This window comes from Panthera onca, chromosome E2 (genome assembly GCF_046562875.1).
Source record: "Panthera onca isolate mPanOnc1 chromosome E2, mPanOnc1 haplotype 2, whole genome shotgun sequence".
Classification (NCBI taxonomy): Eukaryota; Metazoa; Chordata; class Mammalia; order Carnivora; family Felidae; genus Panthera; species Panthera onca.
Window position 1 is genome coordinate 9745951 of NC_138353.1, and position 22181 is coordinate 9768131.

Consider the following 22181-nt stretch of genomic DNA (forward strand, 5'->3'; position numbering starts at 1 on the left):
AATGCATGCTCACATTGGGGAGGGCCACCAGGTATGGTCGTGCAGGTCACGCGCTGCACAAGGGCGGTGGGCCGGGGAAGGCAGTTTGGGGCCCGAGTCCATCGAGTGGGCCCCCGCCACGTCTGGAGGGCTCCCGCAGCACCTGGAAAGGGCTCATCTGCCCAGAGGGGGCGGCATTTTGCAATATACCCGTCCAGAAGGAATGGCTTGAGCTCTTCTAGCAGTGCCATACGTGTTGACAGAGTCCTTGTGACCTGTGCAATGGCTACCACAGGTCACAGCCTAGCTAGGTATTTGCCAGGTACAGAGTCGTGGCTCACAAAATTCACTCATCATTCATAACCGATCTCTGATGTTAGGATAATTTATGCCGCATCGCTGAAATTTCCACTCACTCCGGTCCAACGCACGTATGAACCCAGTCCGCTGCAAAGACCACTTTGCACGATTCGTTCCGACAGTGAGACACAAGCTGGCCCCACCGCTCCATAACTCACACCCCCCCCCCCATTCACATAACCATTCGCCTCTCGTCTGTCCAGCGTCTTAACCGCGCTCCGCTAAGTCTCCCTGGAAGACGTTTGCCTAAGTCATTTCCCACAACCCCAAGACTGCCACCTACATCTGCATAATTTATTTATGGGTCTGGCCCAGTTCGTTCACACACATGCATAATTTATGTGAGGCTACCCAGAATTCCTTCACACATGTGCACAATCTAGTCACCCAGATCTGTCAGGTTTTGCCAATGATAGTTGCGTGTCCAGGAAGGAGCTGAGTGTTAGAAGCATAAAAATTCCTTGCAGGTGTTATAGAAACAGAACTGAGGGACCAGCAACCGCAGAGAGCTGAGGGAGAGATAGTAGCACCAGAAGACAGGGATGAGAGAGGGAGAGAGACAGTTGGCTGCCGTCGACTCACGACTGTGACGGTGAGTTTCCTGGCTGCCAGGGTGAAAAGTACAGAAGGGGGCATCACACAGTCCTCAAGCACGGTTAAAGAGGACGGCGTCCTGACTCGGGCTTTCAAAGTGGTCTCTGATGAGGATCTAGAGCAGAACTAGGACAAGGATTTTAGACACCACGAGCCGGAGGAGGGATAGGAATATCCCTTTGCTGATGTGAAATACTTACGTAATAAGAGAGAGGTCTTCGAGAGTCTCGCAGTTCGGTGCGTGGAGCCCGGAGGCAGACACGCTCGAGTCAAACCCCGCTTCTGCTGCTTCCCAGCTGTCCCTTGGGCAAGTTCCTCACCTGCTTTGTGCCTCAGTTTCCCCACCGGTCACCTGGGTGTCGCCACAGTACTGACGTCAGAGGGCTGTGTGGGGATCGAATAAACTACACACGTGGAAGAACTCGGGACGGCAGGCCTAGCACAGAGTAAATGCGAGCTATCCCTCCCATCACTAAACTTGCCTGTGCCGTTGGCCAGAGGAATCTCTCGTAGAACAATGCGCGTTTCCACATGGAAGCGCTTCGGCACGGCCACTTTAAAAGTCGTGATGTGGGAGCCAGCTGCTGGCACCTACTTATACTGAACAAGTTTGGGCTCAAGAGGAAGAAAAAGATCAGGAAACAAGCCATGCAAGGAGTTGAGCAGGAGTGGGTAGCTACAAGATTAAAAATAAGTGTATTCAGCATATATTAAACCATACAGGAAAATACTTTGTATATATATAACAGAGTTGAGTTCTAGACTCCGACGATTAGAAGATTTTTCACCTGAGAGAGAGAGAGAGAGAGCGAGTCGGTGGGGGAGGGGCAGAGAGAGAGAGAGAGGGAGAGAGAATCCCAAGCAAGGTTCTGTGCGGTCGGTGCAGAGCCCGATGCCCGGGCTTGAACTCACGAAACGTGAGATCATGACCTGAGCCGAGATCCAGAGTCAGCCGCTTAACCAACCAAGCCACCCAGGCGCCCCTCCAGCAGGAGGTTCGGAAGGTGAGGCAGGACGTGGGACAATTCTGTATTGTGTGGGACCACCCCATGAGTCGCTGGATGTCGCCATCTGGGACCGTATCCCCCTTCTCCAGTCACGGGGGCAACCCACAAACACCCCTAGATTGGTGAGAGCCCCCCCCCTCTCGGGGGGTGTCCTTGTGCACTGAACCTGTCCCACTTCTCCCGCAGGGTAGGCAGGTCCGTGGGCCCATCCGCAGTGGGTGCCCTGGAAAAAGGAGGTGAGCCTCCTAGAATCCACCTTTTCTTTACCTGCAGGGAGGAAAGCACATCTTCGAGGTTTGAGATGGTCTTCTGATTACGGGAGCATTCCCCTGCCCTACACATAGTGGCCAGTTCCGAGGCCAGAGTTAACGCTACACCTTGCGTAGGAAATTCAGCTGCCTTTCACAAACCTGCCTGCTGGCTTTGTGAGGCTCCCGCCTTCTCTCTGAGCCATCAGGAAACCCAGCGACCAGCGGGAGGGGTGTGGGGATTGGTTGGATCTTCAAAGATAGTTTCCCTTCTGGGCCCAGGTTAAAGATACCTCCGGGGGGCCAGCTGATGGTAAATAATCTTCCACCTCTTCCTCCTGATCTTTAATGAGGAGGGTGACCGTGGGCGGAGGAGTCCTGGACCTGCACGGGTAGAATGATGGTCATGTTAATTTTGAGCTCTTGTCCATGTGTCCGGAACCGACAGTGCTAAGCGCTAGGGGTACATAAGCTCATCCAGTCTCGGGGCCGTTCCCATTTTTACAGGCAAGAGGCTGAGCCACACTTGCCGCTTCTAGAAGCAGGATCTGAACTCTGCGTTGCCTTGTCTCTCTGGGGAGATACAGCATGTAAACACAGGAGGAGCTTGTTTTATGGGGCTGTAAGAGGAGCCAGACTTGTGCCTCTTTTGAGAGTCAGAGTCCCGTCCCTAAGGGCCAAACGGATTCTAAGGAAGGAGAGTCCGGCAAAGGCTGCATTGGCGGGCGGGCGGGGCGGGGGGGTAGGGGGGGGCGGAATCGGGGAGCTTGGGGAAGAGGTGAGCGGCCCCGGGTGGCGGGTGGGGTTTGGACGAGTCCGGGCGTCCCAGGTGAGGAGGGGTGCGGGGGAAACGGAGCGGGGCGAAAAGGCCGGAGGGAGAGACCGGCAGGAAGGGACACAGGCTCCGCCCCCCGGGAAGAGGCAAACACCAGCCGACACCGAACGAGAGGGAGGCAGGGAGAGAAGGAGACGACGGCCTGGACAGAGAGACAGAGGGGGACGGGGCGAGGCGGAGACGAGCCGACCGGAGAGCGCAGCAGAGAGGGACGAGGCGGGGCGGGGACCGAGATGGGGACGGACGCGGGACGGTGGCGGGGGGGGGGGGGGCGGAGAGGGGGCGCCCGGCGACCACGCCCCCCGCCCTCCCCCGCCGGCGCCGGGCGGAGAGAGCCGCGGGGGCGGCCCGACGGCGGGCGGCGAGCGCGCCCCCTGGCGGCGCGGCGGTCCTGACCCGCGCGGCCGCCCGCAGGTGTGGGAGGCGCTGCTGACCCTCGTCTTCTTCCCGGTGTGCGTGGTGTTCGCCTGGATGGCCGACAAGCGGCTGCTCTTCTACAAGTACGTGTACAAGCGCTACCGCACCGACCCGCGCAGCGGCATCATCATCGGCGCCGAGGGCGACCCCCCCAAGAGCATCGAGCTGGACGGCACGTTCGTGGGCGCCGAGGTGCCGGGCGAGCCGGGCGGCCTGGGCCCCGGCCCCGCCGAGGCCCGCGAGCTGGACGCCAGCCGCCGCGAGGTCATCCAGATCCTCAAGGACCTGAAGCAGAAGCACCCGGACAAGGACCTGGAGCAGCTGGTGGGCATCGCCAACTACTACGCGCTGCTGCACCAGCAGAAGAGCCGCGCCTTCTACCGCATCCAGGCCACGCGGCTGATGACGGGCGCCGGCAACGTGCTGCGGCGACACGCGGCGGACGCCTCGCGCCGCGCCTCCCCGGCCGACGGCCCCGGCGAGGACGAGGACGACGGCGCCAGCCGCATCTTCTTCGAGCCCAGCCTCTACCACTGCCTGGAGAACTGCGGCTCCGTGCTGCTGTCCGTCACCTGCCAGGGCGGGGAGGGCAACAGCACCTTCTACGTGGACTACCGCACCGAGGACGGCTCCGCCAAGGCCGGCTCCGACTACGAGTACAGGTGGGTCGGCTGTTCGCGGCCGCGGGCCCAGCCGTCTCCCGGCGACCTCCGGCGCCCACGCTTCCCTTGCTGTGCGCGCAGGCCTGCACCGTTCGCTCATTCGCTCGCTCATCCGTTCGCTCTTGCTCTTGCTTTTTTTTTTTTAATGCTTTTTATTTGAGAGAGAGAGAGAGAGAGAGAGAGTGTGAGCGGGGGAGGGGCAGAGAGAGAGGGAGACACAGGATCTGAAGCGGGCTCCAGGCTCCGAGCTGTCAGCACAGAGCCCGACGCGGGGGCTCGAACCCACGAACCGCGAGATCATGGCCCGAGCCGACATGGAGAGTCTCTCGCCCTCCCCACCCCCTCCCCCTGCCAGGTGGCCGAGTCCGGGACACTCTTGTGGGCATTTGCCACACGCTGCTGGACAAGCCACATGGCGTGGCCGCGCCCCGCCCACAGGCTGCCTTCCCATGTTTATTATCTACCTGTGGGTTTTGGGGGTTGACATCACCCTGTGTTAATTATTATAGCTCCCTGACATGTACCGTCACCTGCTGGAACAGGTTCCCCTCCCCCCCCCACACACACACACGCACACGCACGCACACACACACACACACACACACACCATTACTAAAGTAAAAAGGTTTACTGAGCACCTACCATATGCCTGCGGGGTATACACCATGGAGAACAAGACAGCTAAGGTCCCTACCCTCAAGTTGCAATAAGGTTATAAGCCATTAAATACATAAAAACGTCAGGGGGCTGGTAAGCGCCATGTGGGAGAACTAAATGAGATAAGAGGAGAGAGGCAGTGCCCAAATGAGCCCCAGGCCCTTGGTTTCTGCCGCGGAGAAACGCACCCTTTGCACCCTCCTGAGTCTCGCTGCCCGGCTCCCTGCCTTCGCCCCTGTTTTTGAGCAGACCTGTGATCTTGCCCCGTTCGGCAATTCCTGCTGAACACCTACTATGTGTCAGGGACTATATTTTTTTTTAATTTTTTTAATGTTTATTTATTTTTGAGACAGAGAGAGACAGAGCATGAACGGGGGAGGGGCAGAGAGAGAGGGAGACACAGAATCGGAAGCAGGCTCCAGGCTCCGAGCCGTCAGCCCAGAGCCCGACGCGGGGCTCAAACTCACGGACAACGAGATCGTGACCTGAGCTGAAGTCGGACCCTTAACCGACTGAGCCACCCAGGCGCCCCCTATATTTTTTAACGTTGGTTTATTTTTGAGAGAGACAGAGCGTGAACGGGGGAGGGGCGGAGAGAGAGGGAGACACAGACTCGGAAGCAGGCGCCGGGCTCCGAGCTGTCAGCACAGAGCCCGACGTGGGGCTCGAACCCACGGACCTTGGGTTATAGAATGATAGCTTTACGGTATATTCTGCTGCCCGACGCGTAGGTGTCTCATAGTTTCCTACGGTAATGACGACACTTCTCACGGGTCTCCCACCCGCCAGGAACGGACCTGGGCAGTGGGGACCGGCCGTGAATGCAACACGTCCCGGCCCTGCCCAAAGGCAGCTGACACTCTCGCGGGAGAGACAGACCATTGGGAAGCAGACACCGAACACGTACAATGTCAGTGGCGAGGGCTGTGAGGAAAGCAGAGCGGAGACTGGGAGGCAGTGCTGGTGGCCGCGCTGTTGACAGGGTCCCCTCGGCCACGTAGTCGGCCACGCCTCCCTTTAGCGCTTCTCGTCCTAGGGCTGAGTGCTGTGTTTCGCCAATCTTTCCCTCCGCCACCTCGGATAGCCCAGTCTCCCCTGCGTGCCGCTGTCACGCCTTCGCGTCTTTCCACCGCTTCGGGTATTTGTGGGTCACTTCCCCCCACCTAGGGCAGTCCAGGACCCTCGTATCGGGCCCGTCCCCATTCACTTCTCCTGCCCTTCCGCCCACCCCCTGCCTTCTCCCGAGTGGGGCTCAGGATCTCCTTCTGTCATCCTGGAGCACGGGATCCCTTTGGCCACCCGCCACCTGCTCCCTCCAACCTCCCCCTACCATCCCCCGCCTCCCAGCCTCCTTCGAGGGAAGAAAAGGCATTCGCCAGATTGAGGTGTCTGCCCTTAGCCCGGCCTCTTCGCTCTTGCACTCGTACCCACACCCCTGGTCTGCACTGCCCGCCCCCCCCCCCCCCCGCCAAAGGTTTTGCAGAGGGAAGAGAGTGCGGGTATCGCCTGCTGGAATCAGAGCCCGCTTTCTCATCTGCAAATGACCTCAGTCCTGAGATGTTTGAAGTGCAGCAGTAAATGCTGCTCGGTGGTGGAACCGAAGAGCGAGGAAAGGGTGACATCTTCCTTCGGCCCCTGCTCTCCCATCCCAGGTGACATTCACAGACCTGGCATCACCATTCAAAGGCTGCTGAGGTCCGGGACCGGGAGGGAGGGCACCTGGGTTCCAAGATTAGCCCTGGACCCTGTTCGTCAGGCAAGTTCCTGCCTCAGTGTGGGCAATCAGGGCTGTCACGCACAGTTATTGAGGTTGTGCACTGCATAAGAGCACCCCATCTAAGAAAGCTCTGTTCACAGAGCGGACATTGCAGACTTGTATGTCTATTGTGCTAATGTCCTGATTCATGGAAATCAAGTGTCCTAAAGAAGGGATGCCTTTGTCTGATTTGCCCACAGGTATCATAGAGATTAGGGTGGTCGAAGGGTCTCAGTTTCTCCCAGCTTTTAAAAAGTATACTTATTTATCTCTAAACCCAATGTGGGACTCAAACTCACAACCCCGAGATCAAGAGTCCCATGCTCTACTGAGTGAGCCAGCCAGGCGCCCCAGTTTCTCCAAATTAAAGATGATCTCCGAGGCACCAAAATGGCACAGCTGTCCCAAGATTCTGAGATTGAAGCCCCCGTAATCCTCACATGCCAAGGGTCTAAAGTTCTCAGATTCCAAGACTCTCACATTTGGATATATATTTTTTAAGTTTATTTATTTATATTGAGACAGAGGGAGAGAGCATGAGCAGGGGAGGGGCAGAGAGAGAGGGAGAGAGAATCCCAAGCGGGCTCCATGCTCAATGCGGAGCCCGGTGCGGGGCTCGGACTCACAAACCATGAGATCATGATCTGGGCCGAAACCAGAAGTCGGACACTCAACCACCTGAGCCCCCCAGGCGCCCCCACATTTGGATAGTCTAATCCGTACCCCCAACCAGTCTCGGATGCGATGGTCCAAAGCCTTTCGTCTTCTCAGGTTTTGCGCATCCAGTGTTGAAACGGAAGCCCATCTTCTATATTTCCATCACGCCTGGTTTCTAAAATCCCCGTGTCCTTTTTCTTCCCAACCTTCTGTTTTGGAAAAAAAAAAAAAAAAAAAAAGAATTCACACCTACACAAGGGCTGCAAAAATGGTTCCGGGAACCCTCTTATAGCCCTCGCCCAGATTCGCCAGTTGTGCAGATTTCGTTCTGTGCTCATTCACGCACCCCTTCCAGTTAATATGTAAGAGTATTAATAGTTGTGCCACTATATGGGAATGAGTTGCAGACAGCAGGGCCATTCGCCCATGAATACTCGCACGTGCATCTGCTAAGATGTAGGACACCCCCCCCCCCCACCACCACCACCACAGTCACAGTCCGGTCGTCCCGCTCAGGACACGTAAACACCGAATCCATATTACTACCCAATCTACGGTCCCTGTTTGCATCTTCCTGCTGTCCCTGTAACATCCTTTGTGACCCTATTTGCACACGCTCCCTCCTTGCCCGTCCAATCCAGAACCCAACGTTGCATTTGGTTGTCATGTCTCTTTAAAAAAAAAAAAATTTTTTTTAATGTTTATTTTTGAGAGAGAGACAGACAGACGGAGCGTGAGCGGAGGAGGGGCAGAGAAAGAGGGAGACACAGAATCCGAAGCAGGCTCCGGGCTCCGAGCTATCAGCACAGAGCCCGATGCGGGGCTCGAACTCGTGAATCGCAAGGTCGTGACCTGAGCTGAAGTCGCACGCTTAACTGATGGAGCTACCCAGGCGTCCCTGTCGGGTCTCTTTAGAGTTCTTCAGTCGGGATATCGATCCCTTGGCTTTTCTCTGCCTTTCATGACCCTGACACTTTTGAAGACAGGCCAGTTAGAACAGCCCACAGTTGGGCTTTGTCCGATGTTTCCTCATGACTCAGTTCAGGGGGCGCACTTTTTGGCAGGAATTCACGTAAGTGATGCTGTGTCCTCCTCAGTGCATGATATCAGGAGGCCCACGACACCCGCCTGCCCCACTGCTTCTGATGCCACTTTAACCATTTGGCGAAGATGGCCCTAACATCCCCACCTTCTACTATCCCTTCAGTTCATGTTTCTGACATCCCATAACGTTAGAATTCTAAGATCTTTTTAAAGTTTGTTTATTTTGAGAGAGAGAGAGAGAGAGAGAGAAAGCACACACGGGAGCAGGATAGGGGCAGAGAGACAGAGAGAAGCGAGAGGGACACAGAGAGAGGGAGAGAAAGGGGATCCCACGCTGGCTCTGCACCATCAGCAGGGCTCAGACCCACAAACCCCGAGATCATGACCCGAGCCGAAGTCGGACGCTTAACCAACGGAGCCGCCCAGGCGCCCCTCTAAGATTCTAATCTTCATATACGCATATCACTAGCTAACTTTGGTTGAGTGCTTCCCTTGCATAATAGCTCAGTCCTTATCACACCCCCAGGAGGTAGGCACGGTTATTAGCTCCACTTTACAGATCGGGAAACTGAGTCTCAGAGGGGCTGCACATCCTAACTGCCCGAGATCCCACAGCTGGCACAGCAGCGGAACCCGGCTTGGAGCAGGTTAGCTCACGGGGCTGGATGCCTTGGCCACCATGGACAGCGTCTCCCGAGCTGAAGGCGGCCACGACAGGGAGTCCCTTCTCTGTCCACTCCAGGCTTATCATCTGGTTCTCCCTCTTTGCCAGAACCTTGGGGTCCCTCTGCGCCTCCCACAGAGCCGACTTCTTCTGGAGAATTAGAGCCCGGGGCCTCTTTCTCACGAAAGTGACCACAGTAATGATAGAGGACGCTTCTGGACCACATAGCCCTGGCACCGGTGCCTGTGGCGCGTGGTGGGGAGGACCGGGAGGGGAAATTATAGGTGGTCAAGGTGCATTTACAGCCCAGAGTCATTTTGATGCCTACAGCCCTGCCAGGAGCCCAATCATGTCCTGTCCCCTCAACGTTTCACTCGGACTACTCCGAGGTCGCTCATTCCCTCCCCTGCCCCATTATAGGGTATCTCGAATGTGCTTCAGAGACACAACCGATGCCCTTGTAGATCTAAGCCAGCTCACATCCTTCCCCTCCTCAGAGGCCTCCCATGTTTCCCATCCTACTCGGCATAAGCACCAAAGTCCTTAGCGTAGCCCACCAAAGCCCCGTGACATCTGCCCTGTTGTTCCCTTTGTGATCTCATCTCCCTCTTCCCCTTACTCCCTCCACTGGAGCCACACTGGCCGCCTCCCAGATACTCAGATACATCCCTCAGATACTCCAAACGACTCCTGCCTCAGGACATTTGCACTGGCTGTTCCCTTTGCCAGGGATACTTTTCCCCAGATCTCCTCCACACGGCTCCCACCCTCACCTCCCTCAAGTCTCTACTCAAATGTCACCATTCAGAAACGCTTTCCCTGACATCCTAACACAACGCCTTCCCGCGCCCTACCCTCTCGTCTGTTTTCCTCTATTTTTCTCCATTGCACCATCACCACCTGCCAGTTTATATAATGTTTGCTGTTTATTTGCCTCCTATACTAGAATAGAAGTTCCACCAGGGCAGGGATGTTGCTCTGATCTGGTTTTGCTGTGGTTTCCTCCAAGAAACACTAAGAACAGTGCCTGGCACACAGAGGGTGCTTAACAAATACCTGTTGAACGAATGAACTGGAAATAACTTATTACATGTGCAACGGTCACTGTGATGTGACTCTCCCACAGGCCTCCGAGCCCCGGGAAGGAAGGGCCTCTTCCCCGCTGTGTTTCCAGCACTGCCCAGCACAGGGCCCAGAGCAGGTGCTCAGGGAGTACTTGTTCAATGAATGAGCCCAGTTAAACAGTGGACTCGCTGTCGTGGGCATCCAGGAGCACACAAAGGTTTTCATCAGAAGTGTGAACATGGCAGCTCTGGACCCTGGATCCCTGCCACTCCCAAGTGTGGTCCCTGTAGCCCATGGGAGCATCCACATCCTGTGGGAGCGACTTAGGCATGCAGTCTGGAAACTCAGAGCTGCTGAGCCAGAAATCTGCATTTTAGCAAGATCTCCCAGGGGGCTCGGGGGCGCCTTAAGGGCTGAGAAGTGTGGCTGTGGAACACTCCAGGCTCTCTCCACTCTGGGATTTTGCATGTGCTGTTCCCTCTGCCTGGAGCACTCCTGCCCGCTGGAAACTCCCACAGGAAGCCGGCGCTGATTTCATTTTCATCGTTCTCTATGTAATGCTGGCGCTCCTAATCCTCACGGATTCCATGGTGGGAGGGACCAACCCTTATCTTGTTCCCCTTCTGCACCCCTGACTATGTGTCTAACACCCGGCCAGTCTCATACTTGTGAGTTTTCGGTGGCGCCTTTCCCTCCTCCAGGAAGCCCACCCTGACTCCCCTCCCTCCCAAAGAGCCTTTGACCAACCTTCACCCCTGTTTTGTCCCCTCCCCTCCCCTCCCGCCGCAGCGAGGGCACGCTGGTGTTCAAGCCGGGCGAGACACAGAAGGAGCTGCGCATCGGCATCATCGACGACGACATCTTCGAGGAGGACGAACACTTCTTCGTGCGGCTGCTGAACCTGCGCGTGGGCGACGCGCAGGGCATGTTCGAGCCCGACGGCGGCGGGCGGCCGAAGGGACGGCTGGTGGCGCCACTGCTGGCCACCGTCACCATCCTGGACGACGACCACGCGGGCATCTTCTCCTTCCAGGACCGCCTGCTGCACGTGAGCGAGTGCATGGGCACCGTGGACGTGCGCGTCGTGCGCAGCTCGGGCGCGCGGGGCACCGTGCGCCTTCCGTACCGCACGGTGGACGGCACGGCGCGCGGCGGCGGCGTGCACTACGAGGACGCGTGCGGCGAGCTCGAGTTCGGCGACGACGAGACCATGTGAGCGCGTCGGCCGGCAGCCCCGGGGCACCGCGGCGGGAAGATGGGGCGGGGCCGAGGGCGCGGGCACGGCGGACGAAGTGGGCGGGGCGCTGGAGGGGCGGGGCCACGGAATTGGGGCCGGGCCTTGAGAAGTGGATGGGGCGTGTCCATATAGTGGGCGGGGGCTGGTGGGAGGCGGGGCAAGGCCTAGGGAGGGGGCGGGACAGAGGCGGGGAGGGAGGAGACAGGAGTGCCGGGGCGGGGCCAAGGTGAAGGGGCGGGTCTTGGGGCGGGCCTAGGGGAGGGGTGGGGCTTGTGGGTAGGAGGAAGGCTCTGGGGAAATAGCTGGAGACTCAAGGGAAATGTGAGCGAGGCTTTGGGAAAAAAAAGACCGAGTAGGAATGGTAGGGCCTGGGAAGGTGGGGGCAGGGCCTGAAGAGACCCTGAAGAAACTGGAAGACTGGGATTTGGGGAAGGCGGGTGGGGTCGGGGCAAGTGCCCTGGTTAACAGACACAATAACGCACACACCGGCACACACAGAATCACAAAGCTACAGACACGCGCGCTGGAGCACAGTCAGGGGTGGTCTCACGCTCAGACACGCGGCCACCCCCTTGCACAGATGCCCGAGTCCCCTCTGTGTGCCTGCAGCCTCACATCCCCCGCCGCATGCCTGGCGTGCAGACGGCGCCTCCCCCCCCCCCCCCCCCCCCCCCCCCGCTTTGCCTGCTCTCTTCCGCCCCCGCACGCCCGTCTGTCTCCCTCCTTCTGCCGCCCACGCTCCTCCCACCGAGCAGAGCCCCCGCCGCGCTCCCTGCCCCCTCCCCCTCCCAGCCTCTGGGCCTTGGCCTCCGCTCAGCTTCTCGCTGCTCTCCCCGCCTCTCCATCCCTCCCTTCGTGTCTCCGCGTCTCTCGCTGTTGGCAGGCCCTCTCTAGGGCTCTGTTAATCTCCGGATCTCGGTCCCCAGTATCTCGCTGACCCGGGTTATATTTCAGTGACGGCCTCTCCGTACCTTTCCATCTGCCTCTCTGCCTGCGTTGGGCCGAGAACTCGGGTTGAGGGCTGAGGGCACCATCCCGGACCCCACTTGTCACATTCTAGAGGCAGGGGGAATGGAGAGAGTTGTCTTTCTGCTTATCCTGGTCCTCCCTGTAGTCTAACCGGCTTCCCTCTTGCTGCTGCGACCCCACAGGCCCTCTCCTCCCCCACACGGCTTCCCCAGGCTGGGACACCCTCTGCCCCTGCCCCTACCCCTGCCCCCACCCAGTCTTCCAGCTGTGGCTTCAGAAGACAGAGAACAGGAGGCTAATTAGCGTTTAGGGAAACACATCCTTCCTTTCCCGGGCAGGCGCTAATTAGAGGTGCTTGGAAGCAGCCCGGGGCCAGAGGGGTGGCCCCAGGGAGGATCAACCCGGAAGTGGAGGAGAGACGCCCAGAGATGGGGTGGCGGGGAGAGAATGCAGAGAGAAAGAGAGAGAGAGAGGCGCTCAGAGACAGAGAAGACCTAGAGAGAGATGGAGACACAGAGAGAGAGCAACAGAAGCAGAGAAAGAAAGAGACGGAAAGACAGGAACGTTGATACAAAGGGGGAAGGAAATTGACACAGAAGTACGCGGAGAGAGAGGAGAGGGATTGAGAGGCTATGATCCGGGAAGCCTGAAAGGAAGAGACAGAGACCTTCTTACTGAGAGAAACTCAGGGGAACTCGGGGGAGGAGAGGTCTTCTTGATGCTTCAGAGAGTTTGGGTCAGAGAGAGGGACAAAAGACAGGGTTGCGAAGGAGACGGGTCCGAGTTCAGAGGCTGGGAAGGGCTGGAGAGTGGGGTTTGCAGGACGCAAGGAGGGCACACGTGAGGGTGACAGAAGGTCAGCCTGGGGAGAAGGGCTGCTTCCTTTGATCTCGGGAAGCCCTGCCTTAGTCTAGCCCGAGTCCCTCTTGCTGTCCCCTGCCAGTTGGGTTTCTCCTCCCTGGGTTCCATGAGGGCGCGCCCGTCAGGATGCCAGTTGGCATGGGTGTCAGTCACCGGGCGTCAGTGGATCCCGGCGTGTCTGCGAGAGAGTGAGCGTCGGAGGTGTGTGTGTATCACCTTGTCAGCGTGTCGCGGGGTCGACAGCTGTCTGCACATGTCAGGGTGTGTGAGTAGAATGTCTCAGGAGACCCTGCTTCCCGCCACGGTGTTCCAGAACCTTGGACAGCTCCCAGTCCACTTCTGAGGCTGGGGGTGGCCATTTCTTTCTGCCCACAGAAAATTAAAATATCCTGAGACCAGAAGGGGGTGAGGGTGGAGGTGGGCATATGTCCCCACATGGCCATCTTGTGTGCATCTGTCTCTACATGGGTGTCGCTGTATCCTGTGCGTTTGTGTGTTGAGATGGGTCCATTGAGTGACTGTCTGATCGAGAGCGTTTTGCTTGAATTGTGGTGACTTTGGCGGTTCCATTCTGCAGACGCTGAGACAGGGAGAGGGGAACACAGATAAAGGAAGGCAGAGAGCTGGGAAGAGACTGAGACAGACAGGGTCAGAGATGGAGACAGAGAGAGAGAGACTGAAGGGGATAAAAATAAACAGACACCCGAGAGCCATAATGGGCGAGATGTAAGAAAGGAAGAGTCTACACGGAACCACAGTGGGGCTCTGCAGGTTGGCGAAGTCGCCGAGGCTGCGGTGGGGGTGTTGTGCTAACAGGCATCTGGTCTGTGTGATTTTGCCACTGCATAGGGAATGGCTGCGGGGTGTGATGGTGTGTGGGTGTGGGCGGTGTTGATTGGTTTCTGCTGGGTGACTGTGTGGGCTGGCTGTTTGTGTTTCTGGGTTCTGGGGCCGGGCCTCAAGGTTCCTACAGCTGAAAGGGCTGCTAGCGGCAGGGCCGTGGGTTTTCTGGGATTGTGGGTCTTTGTGAGTGAGGGGGGGTGGGCTGTGTGCCTGGAGGGCACGGACAACTCCTGGCTCTTCCCCCCCCCCCCCCGCACCCCCTGGTTACCATAGCAGCGCGGATGCTGAGAAAATCAATCAGCGCTCAGTTAATCCTCAGAATGTGGTCAGGACAGAGGGCAGCAAGGAGAGGGCCTCCTGAACTGAAGGATTAGAGTTCACAAATGTTTGTGGAACAGGCACCGCTCTAGGCATTGGGGGGGGGGGGGCGTGCAGCAAAGTACATAAATGAACAAAGATCGCTGCCCTGGTGGAACTTACTTTTTTTTTTTTTTTTACATTTTTAAAATATTTATTTATTTTTGAGAGAGAGAGAGACAAAGCGTGAGCAGGAGAAGGGCAGAGAGAGAGGGAGACACAGAATCTGAAGCAGAATCCAGGGTCTGAGCTGTCAGCACAGAGCCTGATGCGGGGCTCGAACTCACGGACCACGAGATCATGACCTGAGCTGAAGTCAGTCTGATGCGTAACAGACTGAGCCACCCAGGCGCCCAGAACTTACTTTTTTTTTTTTTTTTAGAACTTACATTTTAATGTGAAGAGACAAATGGCAAACCGTAAACACAATAAACATATTCGATGGTTTGTTAGAAGGTGATATGGAACAAAGAGCGTGTACAGCAGGGGAAGGGGGCCAGGCGTGCTGAGGTCGGGACAGGGATGGGATTTCAATATTAAAGAAGGTGGGGGAAGTGAGCTTCATTAAGAAAGAGGTTTGAACAGAGATCCAGAGGCACTGAGGGAATGAGCCTGGGGGAAATTGCGGGGCCTGGGATGGAGGGGCGCTCCAGAAATTGGGCAAGTGGAGAGTTACCTGGCGATTCGGGCTGGGGCCTCATGCTGGGTGCTTTTCCTCCCCGCTCAGGAAAACTCTTCAGGTAAAGATAGTTGATGACGAGGAATATGAGAAAAAGGATAATTTCTTCATCGAGCTGGGCCAGCCACAGTGGCTTAAGCGAGGGATTTCAGGTGAGGGGTGACAGGGATGCTGTGGGAGAGGGAAGGGGTCCAGGGTGTGTGGGGGGGGACCCTCAGAGGCTCCATTAGTGGCTGCTCCTTCAGGCTCGTAGATCTGAGCTTCCCAGGGAAGCAATCTCACCTTCTCTCTGTCTCTGTCTCTCCCCAGCTCTGCTGCTCAATCAAGGTGAGTGGAGTCACCGCCGGGCTTTGAGTGCAGGTTGACTGTAGGGGGGGTCTCGGGAGGAGGGTCATGGCCTCAAGCTACCCTTTGAGGTCACGTTTGAGGCAGGTTGGAGGTGAGATAAAGGCAGACTCGGAGCTGGTGAGGGTTGGAGTTGATCTCAGAGTTGGTGGGGTCCATTGAGTTTGGGGCTACAGCTGGGGGTTCGGAGGCCAAGATCATGTTTTGTTTGTAGTGCACGTTGGGGGAATGGTAGGTCAGGATCCTATCTGGGTTTGTGGTGGGATCAGATTAGAATTGGGGTCAGATGTAAGTCAAAGCCTAAGCTGGGGTTTGAGGTGAGTTGGCGGGGGGGCGGTTATGGTTAGAATTGAGGCCAGGGTGAGAGATTGGGGTGAGGATGGGGGCAGCTGCTTGAACATAAGGGACAGAGTAGTTTGGGAGTTGAGATCAGAATCTGGATTTGGAATTAGGATTAGGGTCAGACTAAAGATCGCATTAGTCAGGGTAAGTGATAGGAGCTGCTGTAACAAATAGGCCCCCAAATCCCAGAAGCTTAACCACAATAAAAGTCATTGCTGGCAGAGTTTTCTGAGAGTGTTCCTGGTTGGGGTGGCATTCCTCTAAGAGTTAGGGTTAAGTTGGTGCTGGGCTTGGAACAAAGGACCAACATGCTTTGGGGAGACAGGTGAGCTGAGGGCCAGCTATAGGTGGGTCTGGGTCCAAGATCTGTACCAACATTGGCTCTCCCCTCTTTCCTCACCACCTCAAACACACTCGAGGATGTTTTTCAGAGCTTAGATATAGAGACAAGGCCTCCTCCCACGAAGGTGGTGATGATGATGACGGTGTTGGTGATTTTAACAAATGAAATAACATTTTAGACTATTTTTGTGTGCCGGGCACTAAGCCCTAAGCACCACACGTGAAGTAACTCCTTTAACCCCTCACAACCACCCATAGGTGGCTACTGTTGTTGTACCTGTTTCACAGATATGAGCACGGGGGCACAGAGAGGCTAAGGCATTGCCCGGGGTCACACAGCTCCCTCCATTTGAAGCCCAGAGCCTACCAGCTGAACTTCATGGACCAGCTGGGTCTTAGGTTGAGGAAGATGGTGGTCATATGGGGACACTGGGGCAGGCTGGGGGCGTGCCACCGCGGAGGCTTCCTAAGGGACAGCTGACAGAGTTTTCTTTCTCAGTGGGAACAGATAGTGAGGGCATCACAGGCCCAGTGAGCCTAACTCCCATCCTTCATGCTGCAGGGGATGGGGACAGGAAGCTGACAGCCGAGGAGGAGGAGGCTCGGAGGATAGCAGAGATGGGCAAACCAGTTCTTGGGGAAAACCGCCGACTGGAGGTCATCATCGAGGAGTCATATGATTTTAAGGTGACTTTCTGGGGACCCCAGCTTCCTGGAGTCTTGGGGAAAGTCTGGTAAGAATCAAGTAGGAGGGTGATCTAGGGTCCGAGCCCATCCCTCCGCCAGCACCATGGACAGCAACACCACCTTTTCCCTTCTTGCGTGAACTGGGGTGTGGGGAGGTTGAGGACCCCTGAGCATGGGCTGTGAGCCCCAACCCCAGTGTTCCTCAGGGAGCCTCAGGGATGCGCTGAGGTGGTCACAGGCAATGGTCTCTTCCCCTCCCTTTCATCCTCAGAACACGGTGGATAAGCTCATCAAGAAAACCAACTTGGCCTTGGTGATTGGGACCCATTCATGGAGGGAACAGTTTTTAGAGGCAGTTACAGTGAGCGCAGGTAAGTGGGGAGGGAGGAGAGAGGAGAGAGAGGGAGGGATGGGGAGACAGAGTGCTGGGGAGGAAAAGAGAGAAATGAATAGAAAGAGAGAAAGAGGGACAAGAAGAAGAGGACAGAGAATGATAGAGAAGAGAAAGAGAACAAGGACACAAAGAAAAAGAAAGAAACAGGGAAAGATAAGGAACAGATACAAACAGGAGAGATGGACACACACAAGGAGAGAGGTGCAGAGAATCACGGAGAGAGACAGAGACATGGAGAGAACATGAGGGGTGTAGAGAATGAAGTCAGTAAACTGCAGAGGGCCAGAGAAAGAGCGAGAGAGGGATACACAGAGAGAAAGGCAGCCGGAGGGGTGGAGGCAGAGAGCTGAGGGGAGGAGAGTCCCAGCTGGGCTTTCTCCTGGCGTCAGATGGCTGGAGGGTGGGAACAGGTTAAACGTCATGGCCTCCTCAGACAGCCTGGGCGCCTCTGTTGCCACGGAGACAGTCAGGGTCGGGGGTGCATCCCAGCTCTCTCCCACCTGTGCGGGTTTCGCCCTCCTTGGGTCTCAGATGGGCCCACACTGCCCCCCCGTGGCCAGAGACACCGTGGCACTTGGATTCACGGGTTCAGTCTTGGGAGACCAACATTGGCCCTTTGTGATACAGATTGGGGAAACTGAGGCCCAGCAGCAGAGGAGGGACTGGCCTGAAGTCCCACAGGGAATGAGCTGGAGCTCAAGGCTTCTCTGTCCCTTATACAACATCAGGCCTCCTTCAGGGAGGCCTAACTGTAGGAACTGAAAATACACTAGGAATTGTGGTTGAACAGGGAGATCGAAACAAACCAGGCTTTAGGAATGGAAATATACCAGGAAGCGAAGTGATGTCTCTCTCTGAAGCCACAGTCTTTCAATATCTATTTCTTTATTATTATTATTATTATTTTCATGTTTATTTTTGAGAGAGGGAGGGAGCAGGGAAGGGGCAGAGAGAGAGAGAGGGAGACACAGAATCCGAAACAGGCTCCAGGCTCCGAGCTGTCAGCACAGAGCCCGACGCAGGGCTCAAACCCATGAACTGTGAGATCATGACCCGAGCCAAAGTCAGAGGCTCAACTGCCTGAGCCACCCAGGCACCCTCCAATATCTATTTCTGGGGGATCCTCTGGACTCAGCCCTGTTCACGACATTGCTGGGGACAAAGAGATGATTATGACGGCATGAAGCCTATTCTTACAGTGCTGATAGTCCAGTGGGGGGAGACACACATGCCACAAGACAGTGACAACCCAGAGCAGGCAGGGCTGGGCCAGGGGACCTCAGGTTGCTGCGGGAATCCAGACAGGAGGTTGACCCAGCCTGAAGGTCCGGGAGGGCTCCCTGGAGGAGGAGGCTTCTGAGCTGCGTCTTCACATTGGAATAAGCCAGGAGGAGGAAGAAGACGGGGAAGTGTTGCGGGCAGAGGGGGAAACCAAGTACAGAGTTTGCAAGTACCCTAGGTCGTGGCGCGTTTGGGGAAGGTGACTAGGTTCGGGCATGAAGAAACAGCCTCAGGAGCTGGAGGTGGGCAGAGCCCAGACTGCGCAGGTCCGCGTAGGCCACCGCAGGGAGCTGGGGTGTCATTTCGGTGCAAGGGCGGGGGGACCACGGGGCATTTTGAACGGGGGAAGCTCCAGGCTTCCCCAAGCCGGAGGGAGCTTGTGGAAGGAAGGAGAGGCTGGGATGGGGGGTGGGAGGGGGGGGAGTTGAGGCTGTCCAGCTGGCAGGAGGTGGGCCAGGAGGAGGTGACGAGGGATGGGAGCCAAGGACCGTGGGGAGACAGCACTCCCTCCGGGCTCAGCGGAGAAGAGAGGGTAGCACAAAACTGAGGCTGCGGGGTGCGAGACGGTGGTCGTGGAGGTGACTCAGCTGGTGGGTCGGTAGGAAGCAACCCATTAGATCAGAGGAAGTAGTGGGGTGGGGGAGGGTAAAACCCTACCAGTGGTAATAATCCTGATGACGACGTCATGATGGGGACCGTGGAGCGCCAGGCAGCCTTTGAAGTCCATCTCCTGTCTGGCCTCAGTCAGCTAATGCTCCCCAAGTTTCCAGCTCGGTCCTTGATCATTCTGAGCACTTTGTTCAACCCGTGCCCCTGCCTCCTTGCCACGAGCATGAGACTGCTTGAGGCGCTGATGGAGAGGGGCGGGTCTCACCCCCTTGGATGACACGTTGTGTCCTGTCTTGCACCTTCAAAGGTGCTTCTGTATTTCCTTTACCTCCGGGCCTCAACCGGATGCTCTTTGCAGGGCGGCCTTGGTTTGGAGCATCTGTGAATCTCCCCAGGCACTAGAAGGGGCCTTTCGATAACAGCCGTCAGGCTGGAGATGCGCCGGGCTGCGCAGAGGGTACTTTACGTGGCCCGCCTCGTGCAGTCATTACAGCCCTCTCTTGAGGCGGGTCCAGTTTTTACTCCCACTTCTCAGATAGGCATGCGGAGGCTCAGAGAGGTTAGGACACGGATTCAGGATCACGCGGCAGATCCAGAGTTTGGAACCAGAGACGTGGCTCCAGAGCCACAGGCGTAACCATGAGGCTCCCTCTATGGGAAGGGCTGGAGAAGAGCCTCCCCTGATGGGAAAGGCTGGAGGAGTCTGCAGAGACCAGAGCCTTGAGTGCCAGGCACAGGAATGTGGGCCTCGGTCTAAGGGCAGTGGGAAACCAAGGCAGGATTTGAAGCAGGGCAGGGAAAAGCCCCCGGGAGATGCAGTGATAGCAGCCCTTCCCTGCCAAGGGTGCGTTCTCCCCACTCTGACTTCGGCCACGTCTCACCGTGGCCAGTGAGGAACGCATTCAGCGGCAAACAACAGAAAACGCAACCACAAGCAGCTGAAGCACCCTAGAGGTTACTTTTGTCACAGAACAAAGGAATCCGTAGGAGGCAATAAAGAGTCAGCAGCTCAGTAACATCGTTAAATGCCCAGGCTCCCTCTTTATTTCTCTTTCCCACTCTCAACCTTTGCCCACATGGTGGCAAAATCGCTGCCGCATCTCCAGGCGTCAAGCTCGCATTCCAGGCGGGGAGAAAGAGGAAGTAGGGTAGCAAGAAGGGGCAGCGTGCCTGCTGCTTTGGAGCGTCCAATTCCACTTTTCCTGGGGTCGCCGCAAAAGTCCCCTTCTTTGAAAGATGGCGCGAAGCATGAAGAAACCACTTAGTTAATCATTTGCAAACTTTAAAAAAAAAAAAAAAGACAAGAGACTAAGTGAGCTGGAAAAGGGGGAGAGGGATAGATGACCCGAATTCCCGAATCCGTCAGTGTGTCCCCTGCTGGCTGACAATTCAGAGGAGCTTGGGTGGCCCTCCCCTCGTCGCCGTGGCTCCCTGCCTTTTGCTCCCTGGCTTGCTCTGCGTGACCGATCCAGAACTACCCTCTTCCTTATCGGTGTCCTTCCGGGCATAGCGCCCATTCAATTCGTTTCCCGCTTCTCATTCATTGCTTTGTGCTTCTCAGTTTAGGGCAAGGTAGACAAACCATTTCATGTGGGCTTTCCCCTGACACGAGCCCCAAGTGGCAGGTCAAGGACAGGTCGAATTCAGTCACAGCAGGTGATACAAACACCACGAAGGGCCGGTGAGGCGTCCTTTACAGCGTTCAGAAAACACCTGTGTGACACAGTGCCCGTGTCAGGAAAGCCGGAGCTTTCCAGAAGCCCTCCGCTTAGGTCTCCTGGCCGGGCTGGGTCACATGGCTGCTGTTGCAAGGGGTTCTGGGAAAGCAAGCACCTTTAGCTGAGCATGTGGCTACCGTTAGCTACAATGAGTCAGAGGAAGTCAGTATTTCCAGCTGTAGAAATGGCTTTCTGTAAATGGTAGCTATCAAGGCGTCTGGGAAAAGGACTGGTTTTTTTTTGGCTAGGGATGTGGCCTAGTTTTTTTTTGGCTAGCGGCAAGGGATCCTGGCAAGCCGAGCACACAGCCTCCAGCACCAAGGGATTCTAGAAAAGCGAATATCGGTATCTGGGCTCCTGGCCGCAAGGAATTCTGGGAAGGCAATGCATTTTATAGAGCAGAATTTTCCTGAACAAAACGGGGGGGCCTCTGTAGGCCAGGAAGAAGGTGGCCTGGGTGTGTGCCCCAGCTGGGTCGTGTGCCCACAGGGGACGAGGAGGAGGAGGAGGACGGGTCCCGGGAGGAACGGCTGCCTTCCTGCTTTGACTACGTCATGCACTTCCTGACGGTGTTCTGGAAGGTGCTCTTTGCCTGCGTGCCCCCCACGGAGTACTGCCACGGCTGGGCCTGCTTCGGCGTCTGCATCCTGGTCATCGGCCTGCTCACCGCCCTCATCGGGGACCTTGCCTCGCACTTTGGCTGCACCGTCGGCCTCAAGGACTCTGTCAACGCCGTAGTCTTCGTGGCCCTGGGCACGTCCATTCCTGGTAACCCCCCTGGGAAACCGCTTGTCCGGGGAGAGTCTCAGAGAAGCCCAGCAGCAGAGCCCGGGAGGAAGGTTGTGCAGAAATAAGGTGGTGGAATCCCACAGAACCCGGATGGTGGGTCCCACAGAAACGCAGTGAGGGAGCAGGAGAGAAACCAGGCAGGGAGGTCCTGTGATTCAGTAGGTAAACGGAATCCTCCCCAAAAGCAACCGTTGGGATGTCCCGTGGAACTAAGGTATTGGGAAACGTAGAACCCAGACAGTGGGCTCCATAGAAAGCAGGGGGCGGGGCCTGTAGAAAGCAACTTTTTTTTTTTTTCATGTTTATTTTTGGAGAGAGAGAGAGAGAGAGAGAGAGAGAACAGCGGGGGAGGGGCAGAGAGAGAGAGAGAGAGAGGGAGAGAGAGAATCCCAAGCAGGCTCCAAGCCCGCCCTGAGTGTGGAGCCTGACTCGGGAGGGCCCCCGTCTCACCACCGTGAGACGACGACCTGAGCCGAAAGCAAAAGTTGGCCCCCTAAACCCGCTGAGCCACCCAGGCGCCCCAGAAAGCAGCTATTGTGACTGGCTCTCCGTTGCCTGCGCTCTATACCGGAGATTTGAGTCTTTAGCGAGATGTTGAGACGTGGGTGGAGGCCACAGAAACGGGGCTGCGTGCTGGACAGAGACCAGGTGGGGAATTGACAGGAAGGGGGTTGCATGTGGGTGGAACCGAACACTTGTTTTGTCCCGCCAGCTGGCGATGGGGTGACGGGGCCAGGAGAAAAGTAGGCAGTGGGTTCAGGCAATGCAGACAGCGATTCCTAT

The 22181-nt window shown here is 56.7% G+C and overlaps 1 protein-coding gene across 1 annotated transcript in view; it reads left to right on the plus strand.

The window, feature by feature from the left end:
- The window catches only part of SLC8A2 (solute carrier family 8 member A2), a 29826-nt gene that overhangs the window by 5050 nt on the left and 2595 nt on the right, over positions 1-22181 (plus strand). Inside the window, exons 3-9 of the mRNA XM_060651592.3 lie at positions 3438-4102; positions 10735-11157; positions 14940-15043; positions 15201-15218; positions 16483-16607; positions 16879-16978; positions 21099-21377. Coding sequence (XP_060507575.1) covers positions 3438-4102; positions 10735-11157; positions 14940-15043; positions 15201-15218; positions 16483-16607; positions 16879-16978; positions 21099-21377 — 1714 coding nt within the window. The remainder of the gene's footprint in view (positions 1-3437; positions 4103-10734; positions 11158-14939; positions 15044-15200; positions 15219-16482; positions 16608-16878; positions 16979-21098; positions 21378-22181) is intronic.